Source organism: Molossus molossus, unplaced genomic scaffold (genome assembly GCF_014108415.1).
Source record: "Molossus molossus isolate mMolMol1 unplaced genomic scaffold, mMolMol1.p scaffold_m16_p_4, whole genome shotgun sequence".
Lineage (NCBI taxonomy): Eukaryota > Metazoa > Chordata > Mammalia > Chiroptera > Molossidae > Molossus > Molossus molossus.
This window is the reverse complement of record NW_023425377.1, coordinates 37,020,682-37,038,114: the sequence shown is the minus strand read 5'-3', so window position 1 is coordinate 37,038,114 and position 17,433 is coordinate 37,020,682. Positions and strand designations below refer to the sequence as shown.

General features: G+C 43.0%; 1 protein-coding gene across 1 annotated transcript; it reads left to right on the top strand.

Annotated features, from left to right (window-relative positions):
• The first annotated feature begins 2,300 nt into the window (after positions 1–2,300).
• LOC118643736 (serine/threonine-protein kinase MARK2-like) lies at positions 2,301–5,427 on the top strand. The gene is made up of 2 exons (XM_036282145.1): positions 2,301–3,909; positions 4,196–5,427. Exons 1-2 carry the CDS (start codon positions 2,301–2,303, stop codon positions 5,425–5,427), a joined length of 2,841 nt encoding a protein of 946 aa, XP_036138038.1.
• Positions 5,428–17,433: the final 12,006 nt, after the last annotated feature.

The window sequence follows — 17,433 nt, the reverse complement described above, 5'->3', positions numbered from 1 at the left end:
TACGTGCCAACGATCTAGCAGCTGAGCCAAAACAGCCAGGCCTGAAGTAATTGTTATTATTATTTTTTATCCTCACCCGGGGACATTTTTTATATTTTTTGTTCAGATAGAGTGGGAGGAAAAGAGAGAGAGAGAAATATCGACGTGAAAGGGACACATGGAGTGGCTGCCACCTGCAAGACCCAATCAGGGCCGGGACACACTGTAACCAAGGTACGTGCCCTTAGCGGGAACCAAACCCGGGTCTCTCTGGACTGCGGGCCGATGCTCTAAACATTGAGCAAAACCGGCCAGGGGTGAAGTAATTCTTAATAACATTTTTATAAATAAATATAATTGACTCATATACTGGCAGCTTTTGTTAAATTCTCTTTTCTCCTTCCTGAGCTTATTCTAGTCTCTGACTATACATTGTAAACATCTGCCTAGGATTAATGAAATGACTCTGTTTTTATCCCAATCAGCTCAGCAACAGAGACTGTCATGCTCAGGAGCAGAGTATCACTGCCGTAAGGTAAAAATTAACAAACTAAAATATGGAGAGGGAAAAGCTCACAGGCTAATCCCTCTAAGAATCACTTTCAACAAAGCTGAGACTTTAGGAGAAAAGTGTTAAAAGACAATTGCTAGAATAATAACTCATACATGTGATTAAAACACTTGATATACTGAAAGTACAGAGCTCTCTCCGAGGATTAGTTTGAAATAGAATATGCCAGCAGCTCCCCTAAGTGTCCGCGAGCCTGCGTGCTCCCTCTCTGCCTCCATAAAGGGTAGAACTTGCCCCAACATATAATCTCACCCTTTGTGCCTCTGCAGAAATTCTTCCATCCAGAGGCTTCAAAGTGTTTTTACAAATGTCCATTAACAAGCCTCATCATCATTTTTGTCCACAGAGGTGGTTCATTCAAGTAACACAGGAATTTACCTCAATGGCCCACTCAGGGTCACCAGAGAAGTCCTTTGTGTGGTCTGGCAGTGGATCCTCAGGGTGTGAAAGTACTCGCAGCACATTGCAGGTCCCATCTCACCGCCTCCTTTGACAAGTCCCACTGGATGGACCAGCATCTCCTGTATCTTCACAGCAAGGCTCCTGGCATTGGCCTCTCCTCAGCCTCACCACGTGCCCAGATACCTGGACACCCAGACTCCCACCCTCCTCTTTCCTATCTGATCAGGCCCAAAAGCTGAGTGAGGACAGAACCTAACTTGTTTTAAATGAATCACTTTGCTTAAATTATCAGTGTGTCATATTTTCTTGTGTCCACCGCACCCCAACTCTTTTATTAATCCAGTGAACAAATATTTATTAAACACTTATTTTGTTGCCATTCACTGGGAATACTACAGTCCTGCTCCTCCCTTCATTGTCCCATGCACCAAAAGGTCTTGGGTTCAATTCCCAGTCAGGGCACCTGCCAGGTTTCGGATTCAATCCCAGTTCAGTGTGCATAAGGTGACTGATCAGAGTTTCTATCTCACATTTATGTTTCTCTCTCTCTCTCTACCCCCCTTTCCCTTCCTCTCTTACTCTAACAATATAAAATAAAAAAATAAGAACATCATCAGGTGAGGATTCAAAAGAATCTGATACACTGTAGTCATTGCTATGAAGATGACAAAGGTGACGAGCTGGGTGAGGTGGGAAGGATGGATGGATCAGGGGAGCCCTCACTAAACAGGTGATATTTGAATTCCGACCTGGAGCACGAGACTCATCATTTTTATTTTATTTTATTTGCATCTTACAGATTTTCACTTCTAATCAAGTAAATATCCATCTTTAATGTGCCACATAAACAAAAAGCTCTTTGGTTTTCTTTTATTTTTGTCCATAGCAAGAGTCATGAGACCAAAAAGTGAGAAAACTGCTGTGGTTTGTGCCCAGCCTCACAGTATGTCACAGGCACCATTGTGATGAAAGGACAGCCAGTCCCATATAAGGCCCTGGCTGGACTGAGGTTCTCGTCCGTCAGAGCCCAGGAAGCTGATTGTGGTGAACTGTGGTACTAGGACTAGTTGTTGGCTTGTTCGCTGTCATTTTCGTTTTTGTTCTTTGTTTTTCTGTTTTTGTTTTTTATTTTGATTCTTTTTTCTTATTTTTCTTTAGTTTATTATTTTAATTTATTATTTTAGTTTATTTTTTTGTTTGTTTTTAATTTTAATTTTTCTTTTTTTTCTCTTTTTGTTTGATTATTTTCATTTATTTTGTTCTTTGTTTTTAATTTTCTTGTTTCTTATTTTTGTTTTGTTTTGTTTTGTTTTTCTTTTCTCTCTCTCTCTTTTGCTTTTGAGCCACCATGTATACCCGTGCAGCCCTCTCTGACATCAAGGAGCTGCACGTAGGGAATTATATCCTCCTAAAAACCATCGGCTGGGGAGCCTTTGCCTCAGTGTGGCTGGCGCGGCACACTGTAACGGGCAAAGAAGTGGCAGTGAAGGTTCTGCGTCAACAGGGCCTCTCTGATCCTTCTGATGAAGTCCATGCTCTCCAGGTACTAAACCATCCAAACATCGCCCACTTGTTTGAAGTGGTTACCACTGAAGACAATGTATATCTCTTCCAAGAGTATATCAGCGGCGGTGATTTATTTGACTATTTGAAGAATAGAAGCCGCATGGCAGAGGAGGAAGCCCGAACTACCTTGCGCCAATTAATATCTGCGTTACAACACTGTCACCAACGTGGCATTATCCACAGAGATGTTAAACCTGAAAATATACTGCTAGATGGGGATAACAATGTGCGTCTAGCAGATTTTGGCTTGAGCGTAGTCCTTAAAGATGAGAAGCTAACAGCCTGCTGTGGGACTATACCATACATAGCGCCTGAGGTATTACAACGTGAACCTTATGATGAAAAGGCCGATGTATGGAGTGTCGGGGTGGTACTCTACAAGATGCTGACAAAACAATTACCATTCGAGGGGAAGACCACCGAGGAAGAAGAGAATAGTGTATTGAGGGGCGATTTTCGTTTACCACTGTATCTCTCCCGAGAATGTAGAGACCTTTTGAAGAAATTATTGACCTACAACCCCAGCAAGAGACCATCTTTGGAGGACGTAATGAGAGACTGCTGGCTCAACATGGGCCAGCCAGAGGCCCTAAGACCTTATGTTGAGCCACCCCAAGGGGACCTGAATGCTCAGGTTATAAAAATCATGACAAATATGGGCTATGAGGAACATGAGATACGAGAATCGGTAACTTCAAAAAAATATGATAGTCTTATGGGGACCTATCTAATTTTATCTACGACGACACCTCAAATGAAGATCTCCACAATTAAGGTAAGGCCCTGTTCCTCCCCTGACCCTAACATCAATACTTCTGCATTCCAAGGGGTTCAGGCAGAAGGGCAAAAGGGCGGAGACCCAGCCACTTTTCCACCCAGCTTCGAGTCAAGGCTGCCCACCTCCTCAGGCAGCACGGAAGGGGGGAAGAACATTCTCAAACCAACAACCACCACACCCCCAACAAGGGAAGAAGTGAAGACCACCATCATCCCGGTCAGGGAAGAAGCTAAAACTACCACCTCGCGAACCCATGAAGAAGCAACGACCACCACCATCTTACCCAGAGAAGAAACGAAGACCACCACCTTCCTACCCAGAGAAGAAGTGAAAACCACCACCATCGTATCCAGAGAAGAAGAGAAGACCACCACCATCCCAACCACGGAAGAAACAAGGAGCACCACTCCAATACCTGGCCCAAAGTCGGGGACCACCACCTCCAGTAGAGCGCTCCACTGTGACCCTGGGAACTCCCCCATCACCCATATCAGCAGCACCAGCAGGGTTGGTGGAGCCCCCGAGGAAATCACTAATGAAAATAGCCCTCAAACTGCTCATTCTGATGTCAAGTCCTCAGCCTCGTTCCCTGGCCACATCCAGGGCAAACAGAGTAAGGCTAGGAGGGCCTTGAGGGTTCTTTTAGGACTTGTGTGTTGTGTGCCTTCTGGTAAGAAACGATGGTTCAAAAGGACAAGAGTGAAACCGATATAATTTTTATTTATTTATTTACAATTTTTAAAACTGATTTTAGAGAGGAAGTGAGGGGCAAAGTGAGATAGAAACATCAATAAGAGCGAACATCAATTGGTTGCCCCCTGCATGCCCTTCACTAGGATCAGGCCCACAACCTGGGCATGTGTCCAGCCAGGAACGAAGACCACCAACATCTGAGACAGGGAAGAAGCAGGAGCACCACCATCATAGTCAGGGACGAAGCAAGGAGCACCACCATCACAGCCAGCAAAGAAGCAAGGAGCACCACCATCATAGTCAGGGACGAAGCAAGGAGCATCACCATCACAGCCAGCAAAGAAGCAAGGAGCACCACCATCCCAGCCAGCAAAGAAGCAAGGAGCACCACCATCATAGTCAGGGAAGAAGCAACGAGCACCACCATCCCAGCCAGAAAGAAGCAAGGAGCACCACCATCACAGCCAGCAAAGAAGAAAGGAGCACCACCATCACAGCCAGCAAAGGATCAAGGAGCACCACCATCACAGCCAGCAAAGAAGCAAGAAGCACCACCATCCCAGCCAGCAAAGAAGCAAGGAGCACCACCATCCCAGCCAGCAAAGAAGCAAGGAGCACCACCATCATAGTCAGGGAAGAAGCAAGGAGCACCACCATCATAGTCAGGGACGAAGCAAGGAGCACCACCATCCCAGCCAGCAAAGAAGCAAGGAGCACCACCATCATAGTCAGGGAAGAAGCAAGGAGCACCACCATCACAGCCAGCAAAGAAGCAAGGAGCACCACCATCATAGTCAGGGACGAACCAAGCAGCACCACCATCATAGTCAGGGAAGAAGCAACGAGCACCACCATCCCAGCCAGCAAAGAAGCAAGGAGCATCACCATCACAGCCAGCAAAGAAGCAAGGAGCACCACCATCCCAGCCAGCAAAGAAGCAAGGAGCACCACCATCATAGTCAGGGACGAAGCAAGGAGCACCACCATCATAGTCAGGGACGAAGCAAGGAGCACCACCATCATAGTCAGGGACGAAGCAAGGAGCACCACCATCATAGTCAGGGACGAAGCAAGGAGCACCACCATCACAGCCAGCAAAGAAGCAAGGAGCACCACCATCACAGCCAGCAAAGAACCAAGGAGCACCACCAGCCCAGCCAGCAAAGAAGCAAGGAGCAAGCATCATTCCAGCCAAGGAAGAAAGCGAAGACCACCACCATTCCACCAGGGAAGAAGCAAAGACCACCAACATTCCAGCCAGGGAAGAAGAGAAGATTACCGCCACCTCAGCCAGAGAAGAAGCACAGACCACAAACATCCCAGCCAGGGAAGAAGCTCAGAGCACCACTATCCCAGCAAGGGGGGAAGCAAGGAGCACCACTACCATACCTGGCCTACAGTTAGGGACTGCCACTTCCAGTTCACCTCTCCAGTGTGACTCTGGGAACTCCCCCATCACCCACATCAGCAGCACCAGCAGGGTTGGTGGAACCCCCTGGGAAACCGCCAATGAAAACCTTCAAGCTGCTCATTCTGATGGTGAGTCCTCGGCCTCTTTCACTGGCCACATCCAGGGCCAACAGACTAAGGCTAGGAGGGCCTTTAGGATTTTGTTAGGACTTAGGTGCTGTGTGCCATCTAGTCACAAATGGTGGTTCAAGAGGACAAGAGTGAAACTGATATAATTTTTATTTATTTAGAGATTTTTATTGTTTCCTTTATTGATTTTAGAGAGAGAGGATGTGGAGGGAGAGAGAAATAGAAACTTCGATGAGAGAGAACATCGATTGGTCTCCTCCTGCACGCCCCCCACTGGGATCAGGCCCACAACCTGTGCATGTGTCCTGACTGGGAATCGAACCTTTGAACTCTTGGTGCATGGGTTGATGTTCAACCACTGAGCCTCACTGGCTGGAATTTTTATTTTTTAATTTCTAAATTATTTTTTCCCTTTTTATTGTTTTAGAGAGAGAGGAAGGAAGAGGGAAAGAGAGATAGAAACATCGATATGAGAGATCATCGATTGACCACCTCCTGCATGCCCCCCACTGGGGATCTGGCCCACAACCTGGGCATGTATCCTGACCGGGAATTGCACCAGTGACCTCTGGGTGCATGGGTTGATGCTCAACACTGACCCCCCACCAGCCAGACACTGATACAATTTTTAAAAAGTGTCCCTGGCCACCATAGACCATGGTCACAGATTCTGTGAAGATCAAGCAGCACCCCCAGAATATTGAACCTGAAGGTACTGAGCTCCTAGGAGGCCGGCCACGTGGTGCAGGTGATGAACCAGATGCTGGACACAAACAGCTGCGATGAGAGCAGTTCCGGGAATACACGCTGTGGAAGGTGAGAGGACTTGGTGCAGCGGACGATGGGTTGTGCAGACTGCCGAGGCGTTCTCTGCACGGGGTTCCCATCAGGAGGGTATCCAGTATCTCCGTGGCCTTCAGAAGCATCTTATCCAAAATACCTGCTGTGCTTGGAGATGCCCTGGAGCCCTGGGGGTCGAGAGGAGAGGCTGCCTTCGCTGTGGGACCACCCCTCTTCCCACCCTGAATGAAACTTCAGACTCTGGACTGTTTTTCCTGGAGCCCTTCTTTCTCCCCTGCTGTCCTCTGCTCCCATGTTTGTGGGGGGTTCTCATTAAAGTATTTGGTTCTCTCCAATTCTGTAATACACTTGATGCTCCAGAAGATGTGTTGCCTACTCTGGTTTTCATCCTCTGCACAGATTTGGGGCTGTGCATCCTGTAGTGTGAGAAGCGTGCAGTGTGCAGTGATGGGACTTGATGACGGGAACTCCGACAGTAACGATGTGGTTCTGCAGGGAAAGGCCAGCACCCGGCCTGGTGGGTGAGGCAGGCAGAGCTCATCCTCATGCAGCTGATCGCCTGGGTGCTCTGTGACCTCAGCAGGAATGACCTCTCCTGACCTCTTGGCTTTGCTCTCTGCCCTGGGTGCTGGTGTCATTCTCAGGTGGGCTTTCCCTCCCTACAAGTCAGACTTTTAAAGCACTGGAGGGACAGTGTCCCGCAGAGGGGACAGCAAAACTCAAGCAAGGGGCTCAGGTGGGAAGGAACTTGGCATTTTCCAGGTGGCCAAAGTGTAATGAGCTGGAGTGAGAACAGCAGGAGTTCAGGTGCAGACGAAGGGCAGGGTTCGTGGGCCATGGGAAGGGGTGTGGGTTTTATTCTGAGCACAGTGATCACCCCGTGAAGGGTTTTAAGCAAGGAAGTAATATGGTCCAATATATGTTTAAAACTAATTAATTTTGGAGAATATCTTTCCTATGCAAACATTTCATCTATGTCTACAGAAATACAAGATGCACCAGGCAGGGTAGGTTTGCTCATAACTACCCAAGAAGTAAGAGTCAGAAACCGCATGCTTTCCCCCCATATTAATTTTTACCACATCAGTTCCCTGAACATGTAGAAACACAAATTAAAACACTGTTATAAAAGGGAACGACCCGCCCTGGCCAGTTTGGTCAGCGGTGAGAGCGTCAGCCTGCAGACCAGAGAGTCCCTGGTTCGGTTCCCGCTAAGGGCACCTGCCTCAGTTGCAGTTTGTCCCTGGCTTCGGTTGGGGTCATGTGGGTGGCAACCATTCTATGTATCTCTCTCACATCAGTGTTTCTCTCTCTCTCTCTCTTTCCCTCTCTCCCTCCTGCTCTATCAGACAATAAATGCAAAAATGTCCTCAGCTGAGGATAAAAAAAAAAAAAAAAAAGAAGGGAACCACCTACCTGCCTCTGTGGAGCTGACTGGTTGTTCTTACAACACTGGTCAGCTGCTCTTCCTGCCCTTTTCCCTGAGGAACCTGCGGGGCTCCTTTGATTCATCTGTCCTCCTTCCCAGTGATCCCCACAGCAGAAGGCAGAGGAAACCTATGTGTGACCCTGATCACTTTGTATTGTCCAGTGGTTTCCTTCTCCTCCTTGCCCTGATCTTCTGGGGCTGAGAACAACCTCACTCACCTTTGTGTTTCCTTCATTCTCACAGAGCCAGGTCCAGAGCAGGTGCTCAGATAGTGATGGACAGGTGAGCCATCCACCTGCTGCCTCTATAGTGGATTGTCCCAAATCAGGACACACTGGAGTGTGAAAGGGAATGTGATCAATGACTGTGCTGGGACAACAGTGGAAAGTTGGACTGGGATTTTACTGGGATGTATGTTCACTTTGCTAATCATTGTACAGAATTATGAACAAAATTGTGAAGTCTCCAATTTTGGAGTCTTTTAGAAGGCTCTAGTACTCACTCCATTTGCCTGACCTGGTTTGGACCAATAGTTCCCAAAGCTTGGGAGACAAAATAGCACAGGATGTGTGTGTGTGTGGTTTTGTTAATCCTCACAGAAGGATACATTTTTTGTATTGATTTGAGAAAGAGAGAGAAACATTGATTGGTTGTCTGCTGTACATGCCCGAGAGGATTGAACCTGCAACCTAGGTATGTGCCTTGACCAGTAATCGAACTCACAATCTTTTTGGTATATGGGACGATGCCCCAACCAACTGAGCCACCTGGCCAGGGCAGCATGAGAAATATTTTACCTTCACTTATTCCTTCTCTAATGCTCCTAGTTTCTCTCTGTGGATCTGAATTTTTGGCCTATATCATTTTTCTTTTTTCTGATGGATTTTTTAAAACATTTCTTATGTTAAAGGAAGGTCTACCACTATTAAATTCAATTTTTGTTTGTCTGAGAAAGTCTTTATTTCTCCTTCACCTAAAAAAAATAAAATATCTTTTTTGTTGAGAGTATTAGAAATGTTCCCCCTCTTTTTCCCCATTGACGCCCTCCACCCTGCTCCTGCCCCCACCCCAGGCTTTTACCGCATTATTGTCTGTGTCTATTGGTTATGCATATATGCATATAAGTTCTTTGGTTAGTCTCTTCCCACTCTCCCAACCCCCTTTCCCTCAGAGATTTGTCAATCTGTTCCCTGCTTCCATGTCTGGATCTGTTTTGTTCATTAGTTTATTTTGTTCATTAGATTCTACATATAAGTGAGAACATGTGATACTTGTCTTTCCCTGACTGGCTTATTTCACATAACTTAATACTCTCCAGGTCCCTCCATGTCATCTCAAAGGTTAAGAGATCCTTCTTTTTAATAGCTGCATAGTACTCCATTGTGTAAATGTACCACCACTTTGTTAATCACTCATCTACTGATGGGCACGTGGGCTGTTTCCAGATCTTAGCTATTGTGAATAGTGCTGCTATGAACATAGGGGTGCAAATATTCTGATTGGTGTTTCAGGCTTCTTAGAATATATTTTTAGAAGTGGGATCACTGGGTCAAACGGCAGTTTAATTTGTAATTTTTTGAGGAAACTCCATACTTGAAGGATAATTTTGTAAGATACAGAATTTTAAGTTGGTGTATTTTTCTTCTCTTCTCAACACTAAATATCTCACCCCATTATCTTCTTTGAATGAGTTTGAGAAATCAGATTAATTCTTATCTTTGTTTCTGCATAGGTAAGGGGTTTTTCCCCACCTCTGGATTCTTTCAAAATTTTTTCTTTATCTTTGATGTTATTTAGTTTTTAAAAAAATCTTTATTGTTGAATGTATTACAGATGTTTCTCATTTTTCCCCCATTGACCCCCTCCTCCCCACTCTCGCCCCCTTCCCGCCTTTTCCCACACTGTTGTCTGTGTCCATTGGTTATGCATTTATAAGTTCTCTGGTTTATTTCTTCCCACCCCCCAACCCCTTCCCTTTTAGGCTTGTCAGTCTAGCAACCAATTTGTACTCCTTAATTCCTTCACCTTTTTCACCCATTCCCCCAAACCCCCTCCCATCTGGCAACCAACAAAATGTTCTCTGTATCTATGAGAATGTTTCTGTTCTGCCTGTTCATTTTGTTTATAGATTCCATTGTTGATAGATATGTATTCATTGCCATTTTCTTTGTTCATATATTTTATCTTTTTCTTCAAAAAGACCTTTCATCATTTTATATAATAACAGTTTGGTGATGATGAACTCCTTTAACTTTTTCTTGTCTGGGAAACTCTTTATATGACCATCGATTCTAAATGAAAGCTTTGGAAGATAGAGTAACGTTGGTTGTAGGTTCTTACTTTTCATCACTCTGAATATTTCTTGCCACTCCCTTCTGGCCTGCAAAGTTTCTTTTGAGAAATCAGCTGACAGTCTTAGGGGAACTCACTTGTAGGTAACAAACTGCTTTTCTCTTACTGATTTTAAGATTTTCTCTTTGTCTTGAACCTTTTGCATTTTGATGATGATGTGTCTTGGTGTGGGCCTCTTGGGGTTCATCTTGTTTGGGACTCTCTGTGTTTCCTGGACTTGTATGTCTGTTTCTTTCACTAAGTTAGAGAAATTTTCTGCCATTATTGTTTCAAATAGGTTTTCGAATTCTTGTTCTCTCTCTTCTCCTTCTGGCACCCCCAAGATGTGAATGTTGGCACGCTTGAAGTTGTCCAAGAGGCTCCTTACACTATCCTCATTTTTTTTTGGATTCTTTTTTCTTTTTGCTCTTCTGATTGGGTGTTTTTTGCTTCCTTATATTCCAAATTGATGGTTTGCTTCTTGGCTTTACCTACTCTACTGTTGAATCTGTGTCAATTATTCTTCATTTTAGTTAGTGCCACCTTCATTTCTGACTGTGCCTCCTTCATTTCTGACTGGTCCTTTTTTATGCTCTTGAGGCCCTCACTAAGTTCACTGAGGTTCTCAGTAAGTTCATTGAGCAACCTTATAAGCAGTATTTTGATCTCAGCATCTCTTAGGTTGCTTATCTCCATTGCACTTAGTTCTTTTCTTGGGGTTTTGTTCTGTTCTTTCATTTGGGACCTGTTTCTTTGTCTCCTCATTTTAGCTGCCTCTCTGTGTTTGTTTCTGTGTTTTACTTAACAAGAGGTATGGGGCTATCTGAGACCTGATGCTGCTTGTTTGAAAGAATAGGAAAACCTGACAGGTTCCAAGACAGGCCAATCCTATGGTTAAGCAACTGGCAGCAGCTTGGGTGGGCCTGAAAGTTGAGTCGGGTGGGGCCTCAGGATGTCACCAGGGAGGGGCTACCAGTGTGAGCCAGGTTGCTGGTGTCCCAGATATGGCGGCTGTCTGCCACCCCAGGGAAGGCCACACCAAAGGAACAAAGGCCTCCAACAGCACATCTGTCCCAGAGAAAACCCCCTCTCCAGCCCTCGCTCCAGGGCCAAACAGCTCAATTCTTCCCTGTATGTCTTCAGTGCCCCTTGAGCTGTCTCCCCTCCAAACTTAGAGGGAGTGAGTCCAATAAGTTCGTGCGCGGGCCGTTTAAGAGGAGCTGCCTGGGGCTCCAGCGGCCTCAGCCTCCCTGAGCCTCAGTTCCCACTTGTTTTTTCAGCCAGAAGTTAAGGGGAGTTCTCTTCCTGGCACTGGAACCCTGAGCAGGGCCCCTGGTGTGGGATGGGGACCCCTAAGTCCTCATGGAGCACCTTCCCAGCCAAGGTATCCTCCTGATTTTTATCCGCCACACATGGGTGTGGGACCAGCCCCTCCGCCTCTGCCCCTCCTACCAGTCTCAATGTGGCTGCATCTTTAATTCAGTAGTTGTAGTACTTCCGTTCATCTTGATTTCAGGCGGTTTTGAATGATGGTTGTTCTGTAGTTTAGTTGTAACTTTGATGTGGTTGTGGGAGGACACGATACCACCTTTACCTACACCGCCATCTTGATCAGAAGTCTCTTCTTTAGTTGTAATATGATATACATAGGTGTAGTTTTTAGGGCATTTACCATGTGTGGTGGTCTCTGAGCTTTCTGAATTTGTGGTTTGGTGTCTGATATTAATCTGAGGCAAATTTTCAGTCATTATTGCTTCACATATGGCTTCTGTTCATTTCTCTCTTTTCCTTTTGGTATTCCCTGTTGCATGTATGTTACACTTTTTGTTGTCCTATAGATCTTGGATATTCTGACCTTTCTTTTTCAGTCTTTATCTTTGATTTTTCAGTTTTGGAAGTTTCCACTGACATATCTTCAAGCTCAATCTTTCATTTGCCATATCAATTTTACTAATAAGCTCATACAAGGGATTCTACCTTTTTGTTACAATATTTTTATCTTTAGCATTTCTTTTTTATTCTTTCTTAGAATTTCCTTCTCTCTGCTTACATTTTTACTCCTTGTTTTCTTTCATGTCTTTTTTTGTTAGAGCCCTTAGCATATAAATCATAGTTTTAAAAAGTTCTGGGTCAATTTCTGATTTCTCTGTTTAATTCCATTGATCTATATGCCTGTTCTTGTGCCAGTACCAGACTGTTTTGATTATGGTAGCTTTGTAGTATAACATTATATCCAATATTGGGTTCCCCCCTTTGTCCTTTTTTTTTTTTCAGGATTGCTGTGGCTATTCAGGGTGTTTTTTGGTTTCATATGAACTTTTTTTTTTTAATCCTCACCGGAGGGCATTTTTTGTTCAGATAGAGTGGGAGGGAGGGAGAGAGAGAGAGAGAGAGAGAAACATGGACATGAAAGGGACACATTGAGTTGTTGCCACCAACATGACCAACCAGTGTTGCCACCAACACGACCAACCAGGATCAGGGACAAACTGCAACCGAGCTACCTGCCCTTAGCAGGAACCCAACCCGGGTCTCTGTGGACTGCAGGTCGATGCTCCAACTGCTGAGCCCAACCAGCCAGGGTTCCATATGAAGTTTTGAAGTATTTTTTTTAGTTCTGTGAAATATGTCATTGGTATTTTGATCGGGATTGCATTGAATCTATAGATTGCTTTGTGTATTATGGACATTTTAATGATGTTAATTCTTCCAATCCATGAACAAAGTATGTGCTTCCACTTTTTTATATCTTCCTCTATTTCTTTTTTCAATGTCCTGTAGTTTTCTATGAATAGGTCCTTTATTTCTTTGTTTAAGTTTATTCCCATTGTATTCATTTATTTGTTGTAATGGTAAATGGGATTGTTTTGTGAGTTTGTGTTTGTTTGAGTTCATCATTGGTGTATAAGAATGCCTTTGATTTTTTGATATTCATTTTGTATCCTGCTACTTTGCCAAATTTATTTATTAAATCTAGTAGATTTTTTATGGAGTTTGTAGTGTTTTCTATGTATGGTATCATGTCATCTGCAAACAATGACAGTTTTACTTCCTCCTTTCCAATTTGGATCCCTTTTATTTTTTCCTCATGTCTGATTGCTGTGGCTAAGACTTCTAGTACTATGTTACATAAGAGTGGCAAAAATAGACATCCCTGTCTTGTTCCTGTTCTTAATGGAAATGTTTTTAGTTTCTGCCCATTGAGTATGATGTTGGCTGTAGGTCTTTCATATATGGCCTTTATTATGTCAAGATATGATCCCTCTATTTCCACATTGCTGAGCATTTTTATCAGAAATGGGTGCTAGATTTTATCAAATACTTTTTCAGAGACTATTGATATGGTATGGTTTTTATCTTTCATTTTGTTTATGTGGTGTTTCACATTTATTGATTTTCAAATATTGTACTAGCCTTGCATCCCTGGGATGAATCCCACTTGGTCATGGTGAATAATCTTTAAAAAAAATATTTTTTTTATTGATTTGAGAGAGAGAGGAAGGGAAAGGGAGAGCGAGATAGAAACATCAATAAGAGAGAACAATTGGCTGCCTCCTGCATGACCCCCACTGGGGATCAGGCCCACAACTTGGGCATGTGCCCTGACCGGGAATCAAACAAGCAACCTTTTGATGCATGGGTCAATGCTCAACCACTGAGCCACACTGGCCAGGCAATAATCTTTTTACTGTATTGCTGAATCTGATTTGCTAATATTTTGTTAAGGATTTTGGCATCTATGTTCATCAGGGATACTGGCCTGCAGTTTTCTTTCTTTGTAGTGTCTTTATCTGGTTTTGGAATTAGAATTATGCTGAACTCATAAAATGAGTTTGGAAGTCTTTTTCTTCTACAAATAATTTGAGGAAAATGGGAGTTAGTACTTCTTTGACTGTTCAGTAAAACTCTCTCTGACACAAGCTTTTGTTTGCTGAGAGATTCTTTTTTTTCTTTTTCTTTATCCTCACCCGAAAACATTTTTCCATTTTTTGTTCAGATAGAGTAGGAGGAAGAGAGAGAGAGAAACATTGATGTGAAAGGGACACATCAAGTGGCTGCCACCCACACAACCCAACCAAGGCCGGGGACAAACTGCATCCAAGGTACATGCCCTTAGCGGGAACCGAACCTGGGTCACTCTGGACCGCAGGCCGACACTAACTGCTGAGCCAAACTGGCCAGGGCTGCTGAGAGATTCTTGATTTTATCTTCAATTTCCTTAGTTTTTATTGGTTTGTTCAAGTTTTCTACTTCTTCCTGGTTCAGTTTTGGGTGGCTGTGAGATTCTAGAAATTTGTCCATTTCACCTACATTGTCCAATTTGTTGGCATATAATTATTCATTGTATTTTTTTAAATATTTCTTTGTATTACTGTGGTGTCAGCTGTAGTTTCTCCTCTTTTGTTTCTGATTTTGTTTATATGGGTCCTCTCCCTTTGTTTCTGAGTGAGTCTGGCTAAGGGTCCAACAATCTTGTCTATCTTTGTAGAGACCCAGCTCTTTATCTCATTGATCTTTTGAGTTTTTTTTGTTTTTTGTTTTTTTAGTCTTTAAGTCATTTATTTCTGCCTTGACCTTTACTATTTCTTTTCTTCTACTTACTCTGTGTTTTTCTTTTTGTTTGCCTTCTAGTTCTTTAGGTTGTGGGGTTAGATAGTCAATTAGGAAATTTTCTTGTTTCTTGAGGTAGGTCTGTAGTGGTATGAACTTCCCTGTCAGGATTGCTTTTGCTATGTTCCATAAATTTTATGTGTTGTATGTTCATTTTCATTGATTTCCAGGAACTTTTGTTTTTTTTTTATCCTCACCCGAGGATATTTTTCCATTTTTTGTACAGATAGAGTGGGAGGGAGAGAGAGGAAGGGAGAGAGAGAGAGAAACATAAACGTGAAGGGACACATTGAGTGGCTGCCACCCGCACGACCAACCATGGCCGGGGACAAACTGCAACCGAGGTACGTGCCCTTAGCGGGAACCGAACCCAGGTCTCTCCGGACCGCAGGCCAACGCTTTAACCACTGAGCCAAACTGGCCAGGGCATCCAGGAACTTTTTATTTTCTTTCTTGATTTCCTTGGTAACCCATTCGTTGTTTAATAACATGCTATTTACCCTTCATGTGTTTGAATGTTTTTGCATGTTTTTTGTTGTAATTGATTTCTAATATTATGCCATTGTGATCTGAGAGGATGCTTGATATGATTTCAACCTTCTTGAACGTGTAGAGATTTAGTTTGTGTCCTAACATGTGGTCTATTTTTGAGAATGTCCCATGTGTACTTGAGAAGAATGTGAATTTGGCAGTTTTGGGGTGTAATTCTCTATAGATATATATTAAATCCATTTGATCTTGTGCATCACTTATAGTCTGTTTCCTTGGTAATTTTTCATCTAGAGTATCTATCTAGTGATGTCTGTGGCATATTGAAGTCCCCTGCTATGATTGTATTGCTGTCGATTTTTTCTTTCAAGTCCTCCAGAAGTTTTTAAATGTTATTAGTACTCCTATATTGGGAACATACATGTTTACCAAGGTTGTATCTTCCTGTTGGATAGATCCTGTCAATGTTAAAGAGTGGCCTTCCATATCTCTAGTTATGACCTTTATTTTGAAGGCTATTTAATTGAATATGAGTGTCACTACCCTAGTCTTTTTCCTTTTTGCTTGGAAGATTTTTTTCCATTTTTTCACCCTCAACCCATGGGAGTCTTTTGTTGTGAGGATGGGTCTTTGTAAGCAACATATATATGAGTTATGCTTTCTTATTCAGTCAGCTACTCTGTGTCTTTTGATTGGAGTGTTTAATTTATTCACATTTAAGGTTATTATTGATATGTACTTATTTATTGCCAGTTTTGTTTATTGTTATATTTTTCTTCCTATATCTTCTGCTAAGTACAGCAGTCCTTTTAACATTTCTTGCAGTGCTAGTTTGGACCTAATATAATCCCTTAGCCTTTTTCTCTGAGAAGCTCTTTATTTCATCTTCTATTTTGTATGATAGACTTGTTGGGTAGAGTAGTCTTAGATTCAGATGCTGGTTTTTCATTACATTGATTACTTCATGCTGTTCCCTTCTGGTAATTAGTGTTTCTATTGAGAAGTCATCTAACTCTTTAATTTTATTTATTTTTTTATTAATTAATTTTTGTTACAGATGTTTCTCCTATTTCCCCCACTGATTTCCCCCTCCCTCCCTGCCCTTTCCCCAGTTTGTTGTCCATGTCCACTGTTCATGCATACATGCATATAAGTTCTGTGGTTTATCTCTCCCCCACTAACCCTCTTCAGGGGATTGTCAGTCTGTACCCTACTTCCACGTCTCTGGGACAACCCCATTCCTCAGACTGTTATGTTCATTATATTCCACATATAAGTGAGATCATATGACTTGTCTTTCTCTGTTTGGTTTGTTTCACTTAGAATGATACGTTCCAGGTCCCTCCATGTAGTCTAAAAGGATAAGAGATCTTACTTTCTTACAGCTGCGTAGTACGCCATTGTGTATATGTACTACGGCTTTTTTATCCATTCGTCTACTTATGGACACTTGGGCTGTTTCCAGATCTTAGTTATTATGAATAGTGCTGCTACAAACATGGGGGTACATATATTCTTTCTGATTGGTGTTTCAGGCTTTTTAGGGTATATTCCTAGGAGTGGAATCACTGGGTCAAATGGAAGTTCAATTATTAATTTTTTGAGATAACACCATATTGTTTTCCATAGTGGCTGCACTAGTCTGCATTCCGACCAGCAGTGCACTAGAGTCCCCATTTCTCCATTCCCTTGCCAACACTTGTTGTTTGATGATTTGTTGATGGCGAACATTCTGACAGGTGTGAGGTGACACCTCATTGTTGTTTTAATTTGCATCTCTCTGATGATTAGTGATGATGAGCATTTCTTCATATGTTTCTTAGCCATTTGTATGTACTGTTTGGAGAGGTGTCTATTGAGTTCCTCTGCCCATTTTCTAATTGGGTTCTTTGCCTTCCTTTTGTTGAGTTGTATGAGCACTCTATACATATTGGAAATTAAACCCTTATCTGATATATCACAGGCAATTATGCTCTCCCATACAGTGGGTAGCCTTTCCGTTTTGATGATTGTATCTTTCACTGTGCAGAAGCTTTTGAGTTTGATGTAGTCCCATGTGTTCATTTTCTCCTTCGTTTCTATTGCCTTAAATGATGTGTCAGTGAAAATTCTGCTGCCTATGATGCCTGAAATTTTATTACCTACAGTTTCTTCTAGGATTTTTATGGATTCATGAGTCACATTTAAGTCTTTTCTCCATTTTGAGTTTATTGTTGTGTTTGGTGTATGTTGATAATCTAGTTT